Source organism: Triturus cristatus, chromosome 5_1 (genome assembly GCF_964204655.1).
Source record: "Triturus cristatus chromosome 5_1, aTriCri1.1, whole genome shotgun sequence".
Taxonomy (NCBI): domain Eukaryota; kingdom Metazoa; phylum Chordata; class Amphibia; order Caudata; family Salamandridae; genus Triturus; species Triturus cristatus.
In genome coordinates, this window is record NC_140587.1 from 752,795,873 (window position 1) to 752,818,770 (window position 22,898).

General features: G+C 46.3%; 1 protein-coding gene across 5 annotated transcripts in view; it reads left to right on the plus strand.

The window, feature by feature from the left end:
- Positions 1-21,986, plus strand: part of SS18 (SS18 subunit of BAF chromatin remodeling complex) — a 363,861-nt gene extending 341,875 nt beyond the window's left edge. For all 5 annotated transcript variants that reach the window (XM_085605729.1, XM_085605728.1, XM_085605731.1 and 2 more), the window contains one exon: positions 20,408-21,986. In XM_085605729.1, the coding sequence (XP_085461855.1) occupies positions 20,408-20,434 (27 nt within the window). In that variant the 3' untranslated portion in view covers positions 20,435-21,986. The remainder of the gene's footprint in view (positions 1-20,407) is intronic.
- The last annotated feature ends 912 nt before the right edge of the window (positions 21,987-22,898 follow it).

The following is a 22,898-nucleotide window of genomic DNA, read 5'->3' on the forward strand; positions in this document are numbered from 1 at the left end:
ACGCAGTACCTCTCGACCCACCGTCACTATCCAAACACAACGGAAAAACCTGGTGAGTGGTCAGCATTATTAGTTCAAAGTGTTGCCCTTCGCGGTATCTACCGCACCCCAAGTATTTACAAGATCCCTTGCAGTAGTAGCAGCGCACCTGCACAGACAAGGCATCCATGTATTCCCCTACCTTGATGATTGGCTGATAAAGAGTGCGAAGCAACTGCAGTACCATGTACACACCCAAGTACAATACACCTACTGCACAAACTGAGCTTTACCATCAACCCTGTAAAGGCCCATCTCCAACCTCTTCAAATTCAACCCTATCAAGCTATATATCACACTCCGGCAAGACTCCAGTCCCTCCAAGCTTTGCTGCTTCTTCTTTAGCCAACTCAATGGGTCACAGTAAGGACAGTTATGTGTATGCAAGGCATGATGGCCTCCTGCATCGCTGTCGTACCCAAAGGTGGACTGCACATGCGTGTGTTGCAGGGATGTCTAACGCGCCAGTGGTCTAGGTGTGTGGCATCCTTTTCTCGACCCGGTTCTGTAGATCACCGGCACAGCAGATGCATCCCTTAGTGGGTGGGGGTGCACCTATAAGATCTAACTGCCAAGGACCAGTGGGGTCTCACTCACAAATCTCCACATCAACTACCTGGAGCTGCTAGCTGCCCATCTCGCTTTGAAATGCAAAAACAACAATTGATGGACAGAATGCAGGACAATGACATACATTCACCCAGTACAGAGATCTGGGCCTAAATCCATCGTTTTTTTGCTCACCATGCCATTCCAGTTTGAACCCAGCCATAGGCAAATCAGTCTTGACCCTGTGCCCAATGGGAACAGTCCAGACCGAACTGCCAGGCCAGGTCATCCCTGGACTGGAAACAAGCATCCTAGGACCGGTTTCGGGGTTTCACCCCTCTTCAGCCAGGATAGCTTGACCCCAGTGGCATGGAGAGCACGAGACCCACGTCTGGGCATACCCGTCCCACTCGGGGTGACAAATGCAAAAACAACAATTGATGGACTGATGCTTGTTTCCAGTCCAGGGAGGACCTGGCCTGGCAGTTCGGTCTGGACTGTTCCCATGGGGCACAGGGTCAAGACTGATTTACATATGGCTGGGTCCAAACTGGGGTAAAAATTAGACTACTGAATAATGTCCTTCCTATCTGAGCCGACTATCCATGCCAATTTGATTTCTTTGCTGGGGTTTTCACTATGTCTCTTTGTATTATCTTTTCATGCTGTATTTTCTATATTTTGCTCCTCGTATATTTAATGCTATTTATTAGGTTGTACAGCACTCTGACACCAACATTTTGGTCATGTTCGCGCTTTATAAAAGTTTATAAATAAATAAATAAAAAATAGTTCTGTAGTAGGGGATCTCTGTGTATAGTCCTAATCTAGTGAATAGTCCCGCCCATGTGCGTGGACCCCGGAACAATAATCTCTTAAATTGTCAAGCCATGCAGACCTGCATCTACACTTAGAGAGAATTCAAAGACCGATAATGCAGCCTATATCCACAGGCTACACTGTCCAGTACTTCAACTAGACAATTCCACCAACATCCACAAACAGCACTGCCTGCCCAGCTTTTTCCACAGAGAAAAACCTGCCTCTACCAGCAAAAGCCTCTGGAATGATAGAGAGGGAGGAATGGACAGACAAGCCCCATAGGCTGCCATTATGTGGCTCAGAACAGGATACTGTGCCTTTAAGAAAACTTTCCAGAACTTTTCCAGTATCCCAGAATGCACAGCAGGTCCATTTTACTTTCAGTTCTTTTTTCCGACTCCTGCTAGCAGGATCCTGGAGCATTGAGCTCTCCCTTTTTCAAGGGTTTATTTGGATTTATTCACTTTTCAAGTGCTATATTAAGTACCTTGTTGCCTTCCTTCTTGTGGGTGCTCTGTGTGGTCAACATGCCTGGCTTGTTTGACAGTTGCCCAGAGTGCGAGAGGAAGAAGGCCAAGTCGGACCCACACAGGGTGTGCATCGTCTGCCTTCCCCAGTCCCATGTCCCTGAGGAGTGTGACATTTGCCAATCTTTCTCAGCCAGGACCCTGAAGGAAAGGATGAAGATCAGGCTCCTAGGCCTGGAGGACACGAGGCTGAGGGCACAAGGTGGGTCAGGACATGCTGAGGCCCGGGGCAGGAAGCCCAGCAAACGTCCCCATTCTCCGTCGACGTCGACTGCGGCGTCAAGGGGGATGGCTGCAGTCTGCTCACCGTCTCCCCAGGGCTCTGGGGAGAAACGGCGTTGACGCCCGACGTCGAGGGAGCTGAGCAGCCCGCCGTCGACGACATCAGCATCTTCGTCGACTCAGTCGACTTCTCCGTCGAGTCATCGGCGTCGAGAACAGCACCGGCGTAGGTGCTCGCCGTCGAGGCGAGGTTGCCGCTCGCCGTCGGCGAAGAGGAGACGGTCACCGTCGAGGGGATCCCTGACGTCGAGGACCAGTCCCAGGCGTTCGCCGTCGAGGAGGCATTCGCCGTCGAGGAGGCGTTCGCCGTCGAGGAGGCGTTCGCCGTCGAGGAGGCGTTCGCCGTCGAGGAGGCGTTCGCCGTCGAGGAGGCATTCGCCGTCGAGGAGGCATTCGCCGTCGAGGAGGCGTTCGCCGTCGAGGAGGTGCAGGAGGAGTCCTGACGCCAGGAGTTCCTCGGGGTCACGAAGGAAGAGAACGCAGTCACCGGGCTCGGTGTACTCGGTGGTGTATACACCTCCTAAGCCGAGGTCGCCACCCTTTCCTCCTTTGCCAAGGGAGCCCTCACCGCGGACCCCTACACCACCGCCACCGCCTCCTCCTCCTCCTCATCACATTCCGCCTCACACACCATCTGGACCACCTCTGGCCCCGCCACGGTCGGTGTCGTTGCCTAGGTATCCGACGCCGATGAAGAGAACTCCGAAGCGGCCGAAACTGAGCAGATCGCGCTCCCGCTCCGGGCGGAGAGGGATGTCACGGAGTCGTGGACGGGCATCATTGACATCTGGGCGACTCCGCAGGAGGCGCAGCACCAGACCCCGCACCCAATCGTCGGCCAGGGACTACTCGCCGACGCTGTCGGACTCGCCAAGGACGGGAGTTTTGCCTGTCGACTATAGTCTCCTTCCAGGAGGTGCTACTGAGGGGTGCGGCCAAGCTAGGGATCACGGTGACGGTGCCGACACCTACGACGTCCGTGATCTTCGAGACGCTGCACAAGAAGCACCTGTCACCCCCCCCCTGCTGCCACTAGTGCCGGGATTGGTGGAGCCCGCTACGGAGTTGTTCCTCACTCCGGCGGTGACAAAACCAGCCCCCTCTAGGCTCCTGAAGAAGTATCGGGCGCCGGACTCGGACCCGACCTTTCTGAGGATGAACCCGAAACCAGACTCGGTCATTGTGACGGCGGCGAGGAAGCAGCATGCTACCACTCCTTCCTCGATGGTGCCGCCTGATAAGAATAGCCGTTGGCTAGACTCGGAGGGCAGAAAGGTCTGTGGGACGGCTTCTACCACCATGAAGGCGGCAAGTGCCGGGGCTCTGTTGGGGCGCTACGACCGGGCCCTGTGGGAGTCTCTCCAGCAGGACGCGGAGCTGCTGCCTCGTGACAGGAAGGAGGACTTCCTAGAGACTTTGCGTGAGGGGATGCTGGTGTCGAATCAGATTATCAGCGCGGCGGCGGATGTGTCTGTTAGCGGCACATGGATATTGTCATGGCATCAACCAACAGCGTCACGCTTGGCTTCGCCTTACCTCACTCAAGCCGGAGGCGCAACAAAGAGTGGCCAACCTGCCTTTCTCGGGGGAGACCCTGTTCGGAAAGCATGCGGCCGACGAAATGGCCCGCATGAAGACGAAGGCAGAGACCCTGACGGCTGTCGGGTTGGAGAAGCCTGAGAGGAAAAAGCGCCCGTTCCAGAGACGGTTCGGGGCTGCAGGCAGAGGGCGTGGGCAGGCCTCGGGACAGCAGCAACAACAACAGCAGCAGCAGTTCCGGAAACCCTTCCAGAAGCGCCAGAAGGGTAGAGGAGGCCAGCAGTCCGCTACAGCGACCAAGGGCCCGGCTGGGTCTCGGCCCTGAGCGATTACTTCCCCTGCAACCGTTACCCACTCCATTGGGGGGAAGCGTTCAATTGTTTTCTGGCAGAGTGGAGAAAAATTACTCCGGACAAGTGGGTGCAGAATATTGTTTGCAATGGATACAGTCTTCGGTTAATCAGCCCGCCTCCAGCGATTCCGCCGGTAAGCTCACAGTATCAACTGCGAGAGCTCCAGGCGGAGGCAGACATCTTGTTGAGAAAAAAGGCGGTGGAAGACGTACCTCTGTCTCAAAGGGGAAGAGGTCTGTACTCCCGGTTCTTCCTGGTTCGCAAGAAGGACAAGAACGAGTTCAGGCCCATTCTGGATTTGTGGCAGGCAAACAAATGGATTCGCAGAGAGAAATCCCGCATGCTATTGTTGCATCAGATTTACCCTCAGCTGCAACGGGGAGACTGGCTCTGTGCCATAGACCTACAGGATGCGTACTTCCATGTGCCCATTGCACAGAAGCACAGGAAGTTCCTGCGATTCCAAGTCGGCGCCAATCATTATCAATACACAGTACTGCCATTTGGGCTAAAGTCTGCGCCCAGGACCTTCTCGAAGTGCATGGCGGTGGTAGCTGCACACCTGCGGAGGAACAAGGTGTTTGTCTACCCGTACCTGGACGATTGGTTGATCAAGGCCGGCTCCTTCTCGGAAGCACAAGCGCACTTCCAGAAGACGTGCGTTCTCTTGAACAAGATGAGGTTGCACGTCAACATGTCCAAGTCTGTCCCGATTCCGGTCCAGTGCATACAGTACTTGGGGGGCCTCCATCAATACGCTGTCAGCAAGTGTGTCCCCTTCGGAGGAGAGACGGTTATCACTCCTTCGGAAGGCTCAGGCTCTTATGACCGCCCCATCGACGACAGTGAAGAAGGTGTCTTCGCTGCTGGGATCGATGGCCTCATGTATCTTCCTCACGCCCCACGCACGGCTGCACATGAGACCACTGCAGGAGTGCTTGGAGGATCAGTGGGATCAGAGGACAGGTTCTTGGGACGACAAGATACGCCTGTCTCTGCTTGCTCTTCAGTCGCTGAAGTGGTGGTGTTCGGCGGAAAACCTCCTCAGGGGGGTTCCCTTCCACAAGGACATTCCCACGAAGAGGATCGTGACGGATGCGTCTCTCCAAGGCTGGGGAGCGCATTCCGGAGACTTACAGATACAAGGGAAGTGGTCCCCGTTGGAGTCGACGTACCACATCAATTTTCTGGAACTCAGAGCCGTTTACTTGGCATTGAAGGCCTTCCATCCGTCCTTCCAGACCAACTCGCTGCTGGTACAGACGGACAATACAACCACGATGTATTACCTCAACATGCAGGGGGGGTCGAGATCACGCACTCTGTCACAGGAGGCGCAGTTGATCTGGCACTGGCTTCTGGCCCGAGGACTGACTATTACGGCCACGCATCTGCCAGGTGTGCATAATGTTCAGGCGGACGCACTGAGCAGACTGATTCAGGAAAACCACAAATGGGTCATAAACGACGAAGTACTAGGGGACGTCTTCGCAAGGTGGGGGACTCCAGACGTAAATCTGTTCGCCACCGCCGAAAACATCAAATGCCGAGACTTCGCATCCAGGTACTACCAGCGGGGGACGCTGGGGAATGCACTATGGATCGACTGGTCGAACAGCTTTCTGTACGCTTTTCCACCCATTCCCCTGATTCCGGTGGTGCTCATCAAGCTGTCCCAGTCCGGGGCGCGGATGATCCTGATTGCCCCGGAATGGCCCAGACAGTGGTGGTTCACGGACCTGCTTCACCGGTCTCTCCTTCCTCACATACGGCTGCCGTGTGGGCCGGACCTTCTCACGAAGTTCGGGGGCAGTTGGTGCACCCCAACCTCTCGTCTTTGAGTTTGGCGGCATGGCTCCTGAGATAGTGCAATATGGCCATTTGAATCTACCAGCAGATTGTATGGATATACTGAAGGAGGCTAAGCGACCTTCCACTAGGACGTCCTATGCTTACAAGTGGAAGAGATTCTGCATCTGGTGCAAGTCCAAGAACTTTGACCCGACGACATGTAAGGAAGATGTCATCCTTCCGTACCTTTTGCATTCGGCGCAGTCTGGCCTTAATTTCCATTCCATTAAGGTTCATCTCGCTGCTTTGACTGCTTACAGGAAATGCCCTTCACAGACTTCCTTTTTTCAGATCCCTGTGATCAAGGATTTTTTGGAAGGCTTGAAGAAAGTGTTTCCTCCTGTCAGACTTCCCTCGCCTTCCTGGGAATTGAATGTGGTGCTGTCCAGATTGATGAAGGAGCCTTTTGAGCCTATTCACAAGGCTTCGTTGCAGCACCTGTCTTGAAGGCGGCGTTCCTAGTGGCCATTACATCGGCCCGCAGGGTGAGTGAACTTCAGGCGTTGTGTTGCCAAGAACCTTATATGTAGGCTTTCCTGTTTTCCAGTTTCTATTTTTGGGAAATTCTGGTGGTGTTTTTTCAGTGTTTTCCAGTGATTTCAATACCTCAAAAAAACAGTGCTTTTCAGTGGTTACTCCTTTTCGCGCCACAAAAAACAACTGAAACAGTGTTTTACCGGTTTTTATGGAACGCTTTGCTTTTATTATTGCTTTTGCCATTTTTCTTCAGAAAATGTATACTGCTCTACATTTCAGAAGCTTAAACATTCATGAAATACTTTCCATTGTCCTTTGATTCTGCAGCTCAGATTTAACAAGCATTTGCACTGCAATAGGTCTCGCATTTATGCGAGTTTAAGCTATTCGCATTGTAAATGACAAAGCCTTTTATTTATGTTTTAAAAACGAAAACAAAAATACAAGGCATTGTTATTTGCAATGTCAATAGCTCAAACTCGTGTAAATGTGACACCTATTGCATTACAAATGCAGTTTGAGAATAGGCCTCTCTGTGTTGAGTGTAGATAGTTTTCAACTAATTCCCTGCCAAATAGGCAGTGTAAGCAGATTGGCTGGGAGAGCAGGAATTTGTGCAAATCTTTTGGTACCAGAAGTCAATCTAGCTACAGAGTTTTGAATCCATTACAGCGGAGCTATTTTGTGATTGAGACCCCAAAATATGCACCACAAAATTAACTACTGCTTGTGGGTGTCTGCATCAATGATGGTGTACTGTAGAACTGTGTCATCAGAGACCACACCGTCAATAGTAGTGTGCAGTGGAACACAACCACTGATGCAGATGCTAGTGTGCGATTGGCTCCATGCTCTCGGCCTACTGCAACCCACTTCCCAACAGTCACTCTTCTGTACCAGAATTGAGAACAGGTTGCACTACCCAGTGGAACTATCAGAGATAGGAAGGGGCGAAGAGTGCCAAGTATGCAACCCTTTGCATGCCTTGACGCACTGGCTGAACACTCTGCTCACGAAGTTCTGTTCAGTGGAAAAGCCATGACTTTTATTCAGTGGCAGCTACTGCGGAACAGGAGTGGCGGGGGGGCAGTATAAAAAATAACAATAAAGATCTCTTACCTGTTCACGCTGCACGCTTTTCGTCGTCCCCTGCTCTTCCTCACTCCTGGAAGCACCCAGGGGTTAATCAGTGCAAATACTGGATTTGCTGAAATCGACATTACAAATCGCACTGCGGGCTTGCCTGGAAGCAGTTCTGAGCTGCTTGGCGTCAATGCACTATCTAAGAAACTTGAACGGAATCGAGTTTGAGCGCTTACATAGCACTAGTTGCATTGCATGAGGACACATTAATTTTTGTTAGGCCGGCCAACCGAATCGGTGGTGTCCATCCCACACCGAATGATTAATTTAGCAGCCTGCTGTCCATCCAAAATCAACTGGGTCAGATCGTTCGGATTAGCTTCTGGGAGCAAAGGCAACAGCTGTGCCAATAGATCCCATAGGGCAGGAGAAAAACGTCCGAGGACACAAGATGCATTGATGGAACGCAAAGCAGCACTAGTGGATGAGAAAATATGCTTTCCACAAGAGTACTATTTCCGGGAATGTCTGTCAAGAGGAGTATGAGGCAGATAATCCAAATCATGAGAAGCTGTAGCGAACTGCACCACGAAACTGCGGTCTGTCAGGTTGCGGAGGAGACAATCCAGGTTGGTGGGGGCAGGACGGTGATTGTAGGCAATAGAATAGTCCACAGGGGCACCACTATCTGGCTTAGACCAACAACAAAATATTATGCAGTGCCTCACAAAAGGGCAATACCTCAAAACCTGTTTGGCCCGTGTGAAGAACTCAAAGGAGGGGTTGCATAGATTTTGCCACCGAAGGAAGGGACAAATCTAAAACTACAGCCGGCGGAGCTTGCCGGAGCCGAGAATGGCCGCCTAAGGGTCCGCACTACTGACAAATCCTGCAGGAATCCTAAATTACCAAAACAAATATCACTTTACCACATGGTGCCCTGAGTTGCAGAGACTATCCGCTGCGATAGCGCGGCTCCCGAGGACTGACGGAGCGGCGTGAGTGGAGTGGAGTGGCAGACACGGCAGGGCAGCGCGCTGATTGGGCCGCACAGCCTCGGACTCAAGTCTACAAAACGCCCGCCGGAAGTGACACCCGGCTGGGCTGCTGAACCTGCTTGAGCCGGCCAGAGCCCTGAAGAAGCCTGTCGCACCCTCAGAGACGGCGGCCGCCTGCGGACGGCACTGCATTGCTATCTGCGACTTATTGTCCTGGCGTGAGGAGCAGCAGTGCAACGAGCACGCCCAGATCGGAGCTGAGGGGAACGTGTGCCCCGGGACCGCGGCTCTCCCGCAGCGGCAATTCGGAGATGTTGGTAAGTGTGCAGTGGTGCGACTACCACGGCGTTCACCCTGAGATCTTGTGGAGACCGTGAGACAGCCTGTTCGGAAGGGCGTGGTGGCTGGGGGTCTTGATGAGGCGCGAAGAGTGAAGTGGTTTCCACTGTCTTAGCCGTCTCACCCAGCACTGCTGTCTCTCCATTGACAGGACCTGCATTGCCATGAGCTTGTCTTGTAGCCTGGAGCTCCATCAAGTGGCCAAAACGCGCAACAACAACGAAAATCAGTGACACTCGGTTTAAACCGAGTCCACTGATTTTCGTCCGGTAGGGTACTCTCGGGCATAATCGGTTTAAACCGAATTCCGGACAGCCTACGTATACGGTATTTCATGCTACTAAGGTTGTTATGCGTACTCACCCTAAATTTCTTCCTAAGGTTATATCTGATTTTCATGTCCACCAGACCATAACTTTACCTACTTTTTTCAGAATCCCTCTTCTCCAGCGGAAAGTTCTCTACATTCCCTGGACGTTAGGAGGGTTTTGAAGTTTTATCTTGATAAGACCAAAGATATTCGTAGGTCAGACCAATTGTTTATCAATTATGGATCAGTCAGGACCGGTCTTGCTACCTCCAAACAGTCCGTCTCTCGGTGGATTTTGTCCTGTATACAATTGTGTTACCAAAAGGCTAATAAGACCTTGGGGGGTAAACCTAAGGCTCATTCCACCAAGGGCAAAGCTGCCACGACTGCTTTGCTGCGTAATGTTCCGATTGCAGAAATCTGCAAGGCGGCCACTTGGAGGTCGGTCCATACCTTTGCTGCGCATTACTGTCTGGACACGGATGCCAGGGCAGATGCTCAGGTTGGGCAGGCTTCGCTGCGAAATTTGTTCGCACAGTAGTGGTATTATTTTATAGTCTTCTCCACCGCCGTTTTGGTGTGGGGATGGGCTTGCCATTCTATTCACTAGATTATGACTATACACAGAGATCCCCTGCTACAGAAGGAGTAGTTTATTTTCTGTAACTCCAGTTCTGTAGTAGGGGTATCTCTGTTATAGTCCTAAGCGCCCGCCCTCCTCCCCGGTGGAGAGATAAATGTTAAATGTAAGGAATGCTACAGGTCTGGCGTGCTACGCCTTCAAAAAGAACTGAAAGTAAAAGGGACCTGCTGTGCGTTCTGGGATACTGGAAAAGTTCTGGAAAGTTTTCTTAAAGGCACAGTATCCTGTTCTGAGCCACATAATGGCAGCCTATGGGGCTTGTCTGTCCATTCCTCCCTCTCTATCATTCCAGAGGCTTTTGCTGGTAGAGGCAGGTTTTTCTCTGTGGAAAAAGCTGGGCAGGCAGTGCTGTTTGTGGATGTTGGTGGAATTGTCTAGTTGAAGTACTGGACAGTGTAGCCTGTGGATATAGGCTGCATGATCTGTCTTTGAATTCTCTCTTAAGTGTAGATGCAGGTCTGCATGGCTTGACAACTTAAGAGATTATTGTTCCGGGGTCCACGCACATGGGCGGGACTATTCACTAGATCATGACTATAACAGAGATACTTGAGAACTGGAGTTACAGAAAAGAAACTACTCCTTCACCACTCTTCATGAACTTTTGGTGGTTCCGTACAAGAGGCTTCCCAACAGGCCAGACCTTCTTTCGCAGATCTATGGAGAAATCAGACCCTTGACCTCAAGAGTCGCAATCTTGCGATTTGGTTCCTAAGCTCTTCTGTCTGCCTCTAGAATGCATAATTATTCGTAAGGGAGCACGCAGGCTAACTACTTGCGTCTGCTTCACTGCCAAATAGAAAAGATTTGTCTGCTGGTGCCTCTCAGACCACATTGTTCCCCTGAAAGCCACAGTTTAGAACATATTTTATTTCTGACTGCACCTTGAAACGTGTAGTCTAGCCTTCCTCTCCATTTGGCTGCACCTAGCTGCGGTGGCTGCATATCTCCAGAATAGGCAACGGGTGTCTTTCTTCAGTATTCTAGTCATCAGAGCTTTTATGGAGGGGCTCAAGAGCCATTCCATCCGTGATACCTCTAGCCTCGATGTGGAATCTTAATATTGTCCACACAAGACTTATGGGTCCCCCATTTGAACCCCTTCAATCATGTCCTTTACAGTTTCTTTCTTGGAAAGTAGCTTTTCTAATAGCTATCACAGTAACTAGGCCTGTTAGTGAGCTCCAGGCTTTAATCTTGGAAGAATCTTTCTTTCTGGTTCATAGAGATAGGGTAGTCCTTCGTAGCAACTCTAAATTTATTCCTAAGGTAGTCTTTTGTTTTCACCTTAACCAGTCTATAGAACTTCTAGTCTTTCTTCTTCAACCTGATTCAGTTGCAGAAAGGGCTTTCCATACCTTAGTCGTCAAACAAGCCCTAATGTACTATATAGATAAAATAAAAACATTTTGAAAAACCCAGCATCTGTTTGTTAATTTTTCTGAAGAACATCAAGGAAAGGTCTTGTCAAAATCAGTCCTAGCCAGATGGATAGTGAAATGTATCCAAACCTGTTACGCAAAAGCTAAGAGTTTTGACAGTTCTTCCAAGGGCCCATTCCACCAGAAAGAAAGGGATCTCTATGGCCTTCCTTGGGTTCATCCCAGTAGCTGACATTTGTGAAGCAGCTACTTGGTCTACACCACATACTTTCAAAAAGTCCTGCTGTGTAGATGTATTAGCATGCCAACAAGCAAATGTTGGACAGGCTGTACAACATACAATTTTTCAGTCTTCTGCAACAGTCACAGGCTAGCCACCGGCTGGAGGAGGACTGCTCTACAGTCTATCCACAGGATGTGTATCTAGAGCCACACATGCCTCAAACTGAAAATTTTACTTACCTTGTAAGCATCTGTTTATGGCAGGTAGTGCTGTAGATTCACTCTCCTCCCCGGACACCTTTGGCTGTTTGCAAATACCATTACTTTCTACTTCCTTCGCATGGTCAACTCTCGATCTCTATTTTCTGTGTGCTCCAGTCATCCTCACCCTCGTGTGGAAAAATAACCTAACAATGGAGCCGATGACCTTGCGCATTGCAAGCAAGAGGTGGAGTCACTCTACCTTGTGACTCAAATAATTCTTCAAAGAAAAACAACCTGCACACATCCGAGCCCAACACTAGATGGCAGAAGTATCAACAACATGTGTATCTACAGCACTTAATGCCATAAATAGATGCTTACAGGGTAACATTTTCCTTAAACATCTTTAAACATTTCCTTGGTGGATGAACCTAGCCAAACGTCTGAGTAGACTTCTTTACTCTGGGCTCTTGTACTGCTTCCTTTCCAGGACTGGCGCTGTCACTGGATCACTTAGTTTGGCCCTTTCAACCAGGGTTCTTTCTTGGCTTGAGAAAAGCCCACAGAGATGGGTGAAATATCCGTAAGGGAGTCCCATCAGTCATTGTTTTCACGATTTTGCACATGAGCACTGGCATGACATACAAAAATATTTTTCACAGCCAGTATGGTTAATATGAATAAGCATTATCTTGAAATTAACCGGCACTCGACCGGCCCGCGTTTAACGTCCTGGAATGCAACACCTTCACAACACTAAGATTGATATCACCCCTGACGAAGGGCAATTCATGGCCCGAAATGCATCGGGGACATTCAAATGCGTTTGATTGATATAATTTCCATTATGATTTGCAAAATGGAAGATTTTGTTTCACTTTGAAAATGGATACTTAACAAGGAGGATTGAATAAAAATCCTGAGGGTAACACATGATTATTCAATGAACTTGTTTTCCGAACGTCATTCTATTGAATCTTATTTTAACTTTATCTACTAACTTGAAAAGTCCTAAGATACTGGACATTTAAGCTGTGCGCAAAAGGGACGTTTGCTCATGTGAGAAACGCTACTTTTGAGTATTATGAATTAGTGACATAAGTGGCAAGACTTCATACCTGGTAGCGCTCTGCAACCTTTTGTTGTGATGTTATGAACCCCAATGTACCCCAATATAGGCCTAGGTAGATGCATGACCTTTTACCTACATTTGTCCTACCTTTCTCTATATAACGGCTGTGACGCTGACCTTTTACCTAGTTATGTGCCGAATAAATGTTGTGTGGTTTTCTTCGGAAAAAACTAACCTCCTTTATTATGCATGAGAATTCTTACTATCAAATCAGGATTATCATCTTCTGTATAATAACTGTACCAATGTCACCGGTATTGTCATCCTTGAACAACAGTCTCACAGTACCATCACACATCTGGGTAGAACCCCTGAGGGTACCTTTTGGGTATATAAGCACCACATCTCTGCTGGGCAAACCAGAGGAGAAGCTTACTTACTGACACAAGACGCTGGAGTCCCTACACGTAGAACCTCCAGCATGCGTCCTTCATTCTTTCCCATCTGGTAATAGGGTTGGCTCTTTCCTAGAGGGATTCTTGGCTTCACACCCACATACATGCTAAGTGCACTTAGGTACACTGAGCTAGAGTTCGCATTTTAGGATTACTGCCATGTATCGATATGCCTGCATATTATATGCACTGTTTTACCACCATGGTAGGATTCTACCTGTTATTTGCTCTGTTGGTGCTTGTAATCCTACACATATATGTATGTCTAATTATTGTCGCAGCAAATGCATTTTTACACTAGAATGACGCTGGTTCAGTAAATACTTATTGAAAATGTCCCCATCGTTTGTTCTGTGTAGCTCTCAGAGAATAAGTAAGCACGAGTGACTGAGCGAAAAGTACTGCACTGTTTCCACGATCCCTGAGGGGTTCGAGAGTTGTCATGTTCAGTGGTTGCCAGAAAACTATTTGCTCCTTTGTAAGGGTTGTGGGCTTACAGTGGCACTGTGAGCTTGCTGGTCTATAGGCTAACATATCCTACAGGGGTGTCTGTAATGAGTTTAGACACCAATCCTTTAGTTTGTAATCCAAACAATGAGCAGATCCTGCAGACTTGTAGGAACAACGAGACTGTGTATTTACACGCTAAACCAGGAGGAAACAGAGAGGACATCACTCCGGTCCCCTGCATATTCCATTGTTGCTCATATGTCGGACTCCTCTTTTCTCCAATTGGTTTCTGAGTGGCAAGAAGGTGACCACTGTGTTACAGGTAATTCCTGTAGCTGCCGCTCATGTCTTATTGGCTTTCTGGAGAGGTAGAGATTTACACCTAACCAGGAGTGTGGAGTTGTCTTGCGGCACCGGGTGAGAATGAAAGACCAAGGGTGATAACCAGTACCCGCAGGGATTTCAGTCTTGCAGCCGATCCAATGTGGCAAGGAAATAAGATATTAACTTCAGGCTGTAGGGGATTGTTGAGAGGACTTCGCTCTGCCTGTGGCTTGAACTGATTGAGAATTGTTTTTTGATACACTTTTGTGCCCTTTATCACGTGCAGGGAGAAAGGAAGCACTTTGTTTTCTTATGCTTCCTGCTACCTTCCCACAACAGCCCCCTGATTATAGGGAGGATGATGACGCCTTACTGGCCATGTTGACTCTGTGAAACATTGCACTATGACCTCCTCAGGGTCATGAAAACATGGGTACAGATGACATAATCAAGGATACCTTGGAAGAGATGAATGGTCATACTGAACATGTCTTGGATAATGGCCAGAAGATAACTTTTTTTGATTCCAAGGGGATGCTGTACTGATATGGGAGAACCTCGGGACCAGAATTTCTATACTTCGGCTGGAGCAGGATATGAAGTGTCTGGACTGTCTTACTTTTGATAGCCGTGCCCCCATAAGAGGGTTAACGCTTGGAGGCTCTGTTGTCTGAGTTTGTGACGGAACAGGCCCTCATGAATATGCCTTAGGCTTCACTGGGGGTTTGCAGGGGTTGAAGTTTGAAGCTGCTGATTTCTGGGGCTGTACTTGTGAAATTCTTAATATGTTCCACTGAGAGGCAAGGGCTAGGGCTACAGCTATAATTCAGAGGTACTAGATTCTCTATAGTTCGTGATTTGAGCCGCACCACTCGGAAAACAAGGGGTGAAGTACAAGAAATTAAAAAGGACACACCCTGACACACTGGACGCATCACTGTCGTTTCCTGCCAAACTAAGTGTCGCCGGTACATGCAGCACTTTTTATTTCATACAGCCTTGTCAGCATAGGAATTCACTGGGAACCCAAAAGCCTGGTTGATGGTCCGAGGGACCAAGGAAGATCCAACCATGGAACTTCGGAATTTGTTAAGCCATGTGATATTGTCTCAAGCATAGAACCTGGGTTTGGGACAGTGTGTTTATTCTCTTTGCATCTCTTTTTTTCTCCTCTCTACCCTAATTCTCCCCATTCTGTATATTCTCTACTTGTTGTAGGGGCCCACTATACCGATATATTTTCAGTCTTTTGGTTTGAGATGTTTTACTTATACTTTGGTTAATGGTACATTTGGTGTTAATGAGCTGCATCTTAATCGAATTACTCATGAAAGAAAATATGTTAGAAAAAACCATGGTGTAAATAAAACGTTATAAAAACATTTTCTTTTTGATTAACCCCAATTAAAAAAAAAACTGGCTTATAACCCTTTTCTATCTTCCCTTTGAAAAGAGAATGCAGCAAGAACCTCAGAGAGGGCAATTAGATAGTTATTTTAAGGCAGCCAAAGTTCTCAAGATCCCTAGCGCAATGCACTGCATTGTCTGTTATTGTCCGTTTCATTTTCCCCTCTGAACAAGTATCACTGAACACCGGGCTTTTTTTTTTTTTTCACTTAAGAAATTCAGATTTTGGCAAGGGGAGTAGAGAAATGCAGTGGCTTTGTGACTTGTATTCCAATATGAACTGGTGTATGGCAGCTGATTAAGTTGTATATTCTAATACGCGTACTGTTAATCACGATCGCCCTGATATAAACGTGCTTGATGATTTGTCATGATTTTTTCTGTATCTTGTTTCTTTTATTTTCTACTCTTTTGGCGTAGCAGGTAGGGTAGATTGTACTTTGAGAAGCAGACCCTACATTGACCATGACGGATGTCCTGAACTTAGTGGTGGTTGTATTTTTAAAAAGTACAAACAAATCAATAAAAAAGGTTTTGAGGTAGTTCTATTTGCTTACCTCTGTGCCTTTTGGTACCTGCTTGTTGTGGTAAGCTTTTTGTGAAATACATTTTTTGAAATCACTTAATAATCGAGCACCTGGAAACGGATTCTAAAACTTCTGGAACATGCTTTGGAAAGCTTCTTGACACCAGATTGACCAAATGCATGCAAAGATGTCGGTGTGCACAGCTACCTGGAGATGCCTGGCAGCAAATACTCTGTTTTGTGTGCACACACTTGGGCAGTAGGTTCCTGGCATTTCCAATGTAGGCGTCGACTCGAGCAGTGAAGAGAGCTGAGCAAGACCATAGGGTGAGCGCAGACTGCCGCTTAAGATCTAGCAAGGGGTGATGTTTCATGGTGAATGGAGTTGGCAACTTTCACATTTTCCTCTGCTTTGTAGGACTATCTATTGTTTTGAGCTTCGGTGCCAGTGGGCAAAGCACAGGAACCTGGTATGGAAAGGATTGAAAGTCTGGATGAGGAAGATCTCAACCCTCTCCAAAAGCAAATTTAACCTGCAAACAAGTGGATTAAAACCATTACCACGACCAGACTTCATAGGACATGCAAGCTTTGACATAGCTGTCCAATAAATTTGCACACATGAGACATCACCCGCAACAGCAAACCAGAGAGAAATATGACATTTCTTTCTATTTTTGACTGTTCACCCCTCTGCCAATGGATCATAGGTATTTCGCCACCTCATACTTTTTGGAGGCTGCAAAATATCTTTCGGAGATGCCCTTTTTCACCATTTCAGTGTTTTAGGGCTTTAGTAGTCACTCTCCCTTTTGAGAAGTTTGATTTCCTTTCCTAATTTAAACCAGTCATTCCAAATGTGATAGCTGCTAAATTGAAATAATGAATTTATCTGACATTCTGTATGTTTTAAGAATGTATGCAGCAGATACATTAAACAGAAGTATTAGGTGGTATAGGCCCTGTTCAAGAGAACCCTACATAATGTTCCATTGCAATATAGGACTTCTGTGAATCGCTGTTATTTCGTTCCGAAGGTAAATTATGATAGCAGGTGAAGAGCATTTTTTTTCCCCTCTTTTTCTGAAAACAATAAAGCGCCTCTGAAAACCTGCGGTTCTTTCCTTCTAAAGCAAATATATTACATTTTATGAGTAATTATTTTTCTTGCAGAAATCTTCCCGAAGTCGTCCTACATTTTGTTGACACATTTGCACATGCTAGTCAACTTCTATTCAATCCATTGGCCGATGGATAGTCTCGTACGTTCGTAGACGTTCTCAAAAGGCTGACCAACCGTTCCTTGCGGGCCTACACTCGATTTACATATGGTTAATTGAAGACTGTTGCGCCTCTTAAGTGTTCTAGTTAAGGAAATAAACTAAACAACAACTTGGAGATCACTTTTGCTCATCACTACTATCTGAATTGTCCGCATAGCTGCACACAAGCAAGGCGGGCCTCTGTGACACCTGTTTAATTGACCTAAAATGTTTCATTCCAGGGGATTTTTACACTTCTCCAGGCGTTCCAACCATCTTATGCAGCAGTTGGGTTAGGGAGCTGGCAATTTTGTTTTAGTGTTTATGAATATTGACGAAGGTTTCATGATGGGGAAAATATTAATTACTTCTCATTCTCTCACCTAGTTGCCAATGCAGCACATCCTGGGGCTCTGTGGCAACCTGCCTGCCTTAAGTGTCGAGATCCTGTTTGAGACCCTCTCCCTGTTCCACTTTTATTTAATTTTTTATTTAAAAGGAAGATGAAAACAGGGCTTGTTGATTTTAAAGATGGTTTCAATTTTAATTGACTTAAAAAAAAATGAAAGATTCTCATAGTAGACAAATGTACAGTCTCACAGCGAGTGTAGACCTTATGGATTTAAAGACAATACCCTTGGTGGAGAAATAGGGTTAGGAACAAGCTCTTTCTACTCATTATAGTTATTTACTTTCAGTTTAATTGCAGCCTTTGGAAAGTAATGAAATGTCTCCTCCACTACCTGTTCTCCAGTTTGGAAAACACAAAGAACATATATTGGCATTCCCTTATATTTACAACTCTGTTACTGTATACCTATTTTTATGTAAATTCGAACGTTTTTTTTTTTTTTTTTAACTTGTAATAAGAATCATTAAAAAAGGCAGTTGGAAGGTTTTTTGGGGATCCTGGCGTAGTCAGTGGTTACTGGGAAGTATGTTTTTGTGGGTACTGGTGTACCGGGGTCACAATACTGGTGCATGCCTGTTGAATCAGCAAATTATTTTTTTTAGGCATTTGACTCTGAGCAGCCAGGTGGGGCAGTCTTGGTTTACCAAAGGAGCTAGAGGGGATTAGAAACTCTGATTTGGTGTAACCATTATTGCCCTGAAAAATATCAGTGTGTAGTCTAGGCTTTATTTTATAATAGTAAAAAGGCATTATTGGTAACTAAATTGGACCAGTTCAAACTAAGATGAACACATAATGCCTGAAGGTGTTTGCATCTTGTCAGGCAGAGATTCAACTCCACAAGTAAATTTAGGTCCCTAGTGCTAGGCTCTAGATTCTGTTAACATTGGCTTTGTGCTCAACATTATCCTATGTGGTTTGGTTCAATACACGGATCTTCTGAGGCGATTAGGATTAGTTTTGCTATCAGAAGGTAATGCCTACTAAAAGGCTGTAAAGGTGTGGCAGGATTGCAGATGCTGGGAATGTGTACCAAGTATGGTCTCTGGGAATCAAATATTGCCTCTAAAAATAGTCCTCTGTCTGAGAGCTAGGTTTTCCTTATCTTCTCCAGTCACAGCAACAAGGCGATTCCATATGCTTTGCCCATCTTGGTCCCAGTCTGGAAGACTAATAGCAGTCCCGAAGAGATTCTGCACTTGGTCTAGTTGTCTTCTTCTCCTGCAGTGGTGGGCAGAACCCATCAGTATCCACATGATGGTCCTGTGCCAAGTTTTAGCTGAGGGTTCCAGTTCTTTTTTCCCCAGTAGTTTTTGAGGTGGAATGTGAGAGCCAACCATAGGGTCTGTCACATTAATACGTTCATATGCTTTTCCAGTCCAGCCTTTGCTGCTGGCCAGGTTTGGTGAGCTTCTGCAGCTAGAGTCAATAATCCAAATTGTCTGACTGGTAAATGTATTGCGTGTATTGTTCTTAAACTGCAATTTTCATCTACTGCGGTTTAATTTAGAGATTTCTGCAACAGAGAAAATGGTGGTAAGTGAATTTGACTTGGGCTGGGGAATCCTATCTTGGAACAAAGGCTAATAAGGAAGGAACCTCCTCCAGCGCGGTAGGTTTTTAAAGGTAGACCAGGAAGGCGACTGCAGTATGAGATGTCTGTGATGGGGGTTGAGGTTAATGGATATTTGACGAGAACCAGTAGACCTTCTCGTGAATGGATATTTGACGAGAGCCAGTAGACCTTCTCGTGAATGGATATTTGACGGGAGCCGGTAGACCTTCTCGTGAATGGATATTTGACGAGAGCCGGTAGACCTTCTCATGAATGGCTTTTGACGAGAGCCGTTAGACCGTCTCGTGAATGGCTATTTGACGAGAGCCGTTAGACCTTCTCGTGAATGGATATTTGACGAGAGCCGGTAGACCTTCTCACAACAGTAGTAAAGTTAAAGAGGCCCTTGAACGGTAAAAAGCAGCAAACACTTTCAGTCTACGTGGGAACGTTTCCCTTTTTAGGGGTATGAGTGATAGTCGAGTTAACTGGTGAAAAAACCCACAATTCAGGCCAAAGCAGCACAACTTTTCAAATCAATACAGACGACTTTAGTCACGCTAGTTTTCATTATAATGTAGGTTTAAAGATGAAAAGGCAATTTGGTGGGTTTTGGAAATGAGCAATGGCTAGAAACTATTTCAAGTAGCCTATCCCAGTAATTGTGTTGAGCAGAAAGGTAGGCGCCCATCTGCATACATGTCTTGTACCTTCCTGTTCAGTTGTGTAGAACATAGCTCTCCTGTGCTACAAGCAAACATTTTTACAGTTTATCACCTGATTGGTGTGTTGTAAAAATTGCACTAGTCCTTTGTTTTTTAAAAAAAAAGAAAAAGAAGTAAGCACAAATAGCGTTTTGGGCCGGATTGCTTAAAAGTTGTAATTAGCCACGATGTGTGGTGTATATACTTATTAATTGCAGGGGTATATGCCTGCTAAACATATTCATGCTTGTTCTGCCTATTAATACCATGGTCTGGTTTACACCCAAAAAGTTTACAACTTTTGTGACGAAAAGGAGACCGGGTGGGGGTTGTTTCGGCTGAACCATCTTGCATGTAAAAGATACTGACAAAGTGAAATTCAAGTTTACAGTGCTCTTCCCCTTTGTAAAAATGATGAATGATTCACTTCCCACACTTTCCTCTGCAGGCTCCTGGTATATTGAGACATAAGCCAATATCTGACCCCTGAAGAGGTTTTGCCATCGGTCTCCCTAGAGCATGAAAGTATATGACGCAGTTGTGTTGCCTTGATTCATATGCACGCTGCGGTATTGCATGGTTTTTTTTAGTGTTAAATAACATTTTCTCTGTCTTTCTAGGGTCAATACGCAAATTATCAGCAGTGAACTGGGACATACATTCCAGGATCCAGTAAGCAGTAGCAGCCGTACAGTTTCCTCAGGACACCGAACATCTCGCTGTGAAAGAAAACCTACCAATGCATCTAGTTTTCGGAAAAACCTTGTGGCTAAATGGTTGGCTCCACTATCTACAGTCCTTTTGGGCTTGAAGGGCTGTAGGCTCATAGAAACATTTCTCAGATTTTCTGGTCTCTACCCTAGATGGCAACATTGGACAGGAAATATGCCCACGTAGACGATTTGCAATGTGTTTAGAAATGTATTGTACAAAATTAACTGTTACAGACTGCTAAATTAAGCCCTTTCAGTTGTTTGAGGGTGAGGAGAATTTAGTATTTTTCCACGCTGTTTTGTATTGGGGAGGGTAATATACTTTTTATGGTAGCAATATTTTTTATGATGATAAATTCATACTGTAAAATGCAAAACTGTAGACTTTACGCTGCAGGCTCAAAACTCACTGAAGTGTGGCACTGACAGATCACTGGTTTTGGAATCGGCAGACGTCACTGAGGCTGGTGAGCACCTCGCAAGCTTTAGAGCTTTCATTCTGTAGACACGGAAATAAATGGTCTGAGTTCAAAGTAAATGAACACTGGTCTGACGTGGCTTACACATTCCACTAGTTACATTTTGAAGCATGGTTTTAATAAGGGTTTCTAGTACTTATATTTCCAAGACAATAAAGTACTTTATAGGTCTTGCTCCTCCAGTCAAAACGTCTCCTATAGGGGGCACTCTTTCAGCAAGCAATAACAGAGAACAGGGACAAGTGTGTTTATTTACCCATAATGCTGTAGCAGGGAATTTAGGCCACCACGATGGGATCATTTTAATATTTTTTTTATGTATTGAACTGTTTTGGTGAATTATTTCTATGTAACAGAAAATAGCATAGCTGACTTTATAAGCGTTTATCTTTTGTCATCACGTTTGTGGTTGCGAAATCTATCTACACCAAAAGCCACGTTCTGTTTTGTGTGACCAGACGTTTTAGCAGTGAACCGGTTTTGTTCTGCTTATTAACATATGGTAATAAGACGAACATGTACCTGGGTCTGCTGGCACAAGTGTTTGGAAATGTTGTGACCTGCGGAAATGCATTTCTAGTGTTGCATGAGCAGTAGTTGGTACCTTGACAAGCATGTGGGCAGTCTCTTTTGATAAACTGTGTTGTTCTGTACATACCAGTACTCGCACTGTGCCAAAATTCGTGCGGTGGAAGGAGAGGCAGCAATTATGTAGGACATTTGAAAAAAAAAAATGAGAAAAAGACACTGGCCACAACCTAATAAAAGACAGTGATTGCCTTATTTTAAAAAATGTTTCATGTTTAAAATCGGCAAAAGAAAATTTCAGCCATTGTTTCGAAAGCCAAAAATGGGAATACAACGAGTTAGTAAAGATGCCGCATGAACAGTATTATTGTGAATGAAAGCTTGCAAGTTCCGTGCCAATTTTCCACCAGTGTATTTTATTGCTATTTAAAACTGTACTCCATCAACTCTTAAAGCAAATAAATTATTTGTGATTTTGATTCCTTAATTGCTTCCTTAACCTTAATCACTATATCGTATCATCGAGTCCAACTGGAGGCCGTATGGGGAGAGTTTATTTTCCTCTAATTTACATTACCCCACTGTGAGCTACAACAGTGCCCTTGCTACATGCAAACTAATTACAAGATCTGTGCAGTAATCAGCCTGGAGTGTGGGCTGTTTTTTTGTGACCGAAGATCCCTGAAAATTAAGTCCACGAGGCTGCAATCCTGACTAAATTAGATAAATGAGTTGAGAAGAAATGTATGTACGAACCCGACCCAGATACATTCCAACTTGAAATTAGCCCACTTGACATTAAGAAATCATTTGTCATGTCAGTCAGAGCTGGAGCATTGCAATTTTAATCAGTTGGAATTTCCTCCAGGATTTTCAAGATTGCATAGTGCATTTACACGTCTTAATTGATTTTTAACAACCTTAATTCTTAAACGTATTCAATTGAAGGCGACAAAAACCTAACTTATCAGGAGCAGATTGTGAGAAAGTTTTAATCTAAAAACAAACATTGTGATTGATAAATGGCTATGCCATTTATTCTGCCCAGTTCTCTTCCTGCTGTTAAAATGTAGTGACTGCTTCTTACAATGGAAACACGCGAAATATAATGAAGCGCGCCATTGGGACGCGGCCCCCCGGGAACCCGGTCACGCCCCCCTTGTGGACCTCATCGATGGACTAGGCGTGCCCACAACAGGAATCCCTTCCGGGACAACGTCGTGACGTCACTTCCAGTCGTAGCCGGCAACAACGAGAGGGAGGAGTGGGCGTCGGCCTATTTAGCGCAACTTGCCCTGGTTCTCGCCCTCTCTTCCTTGCGGCGCCGGCCCCTGTATGCAGGGGTCTCCGTGAATCTGGAGTCGGGTGGGCGCATCGCCCGGTTCGAGCAC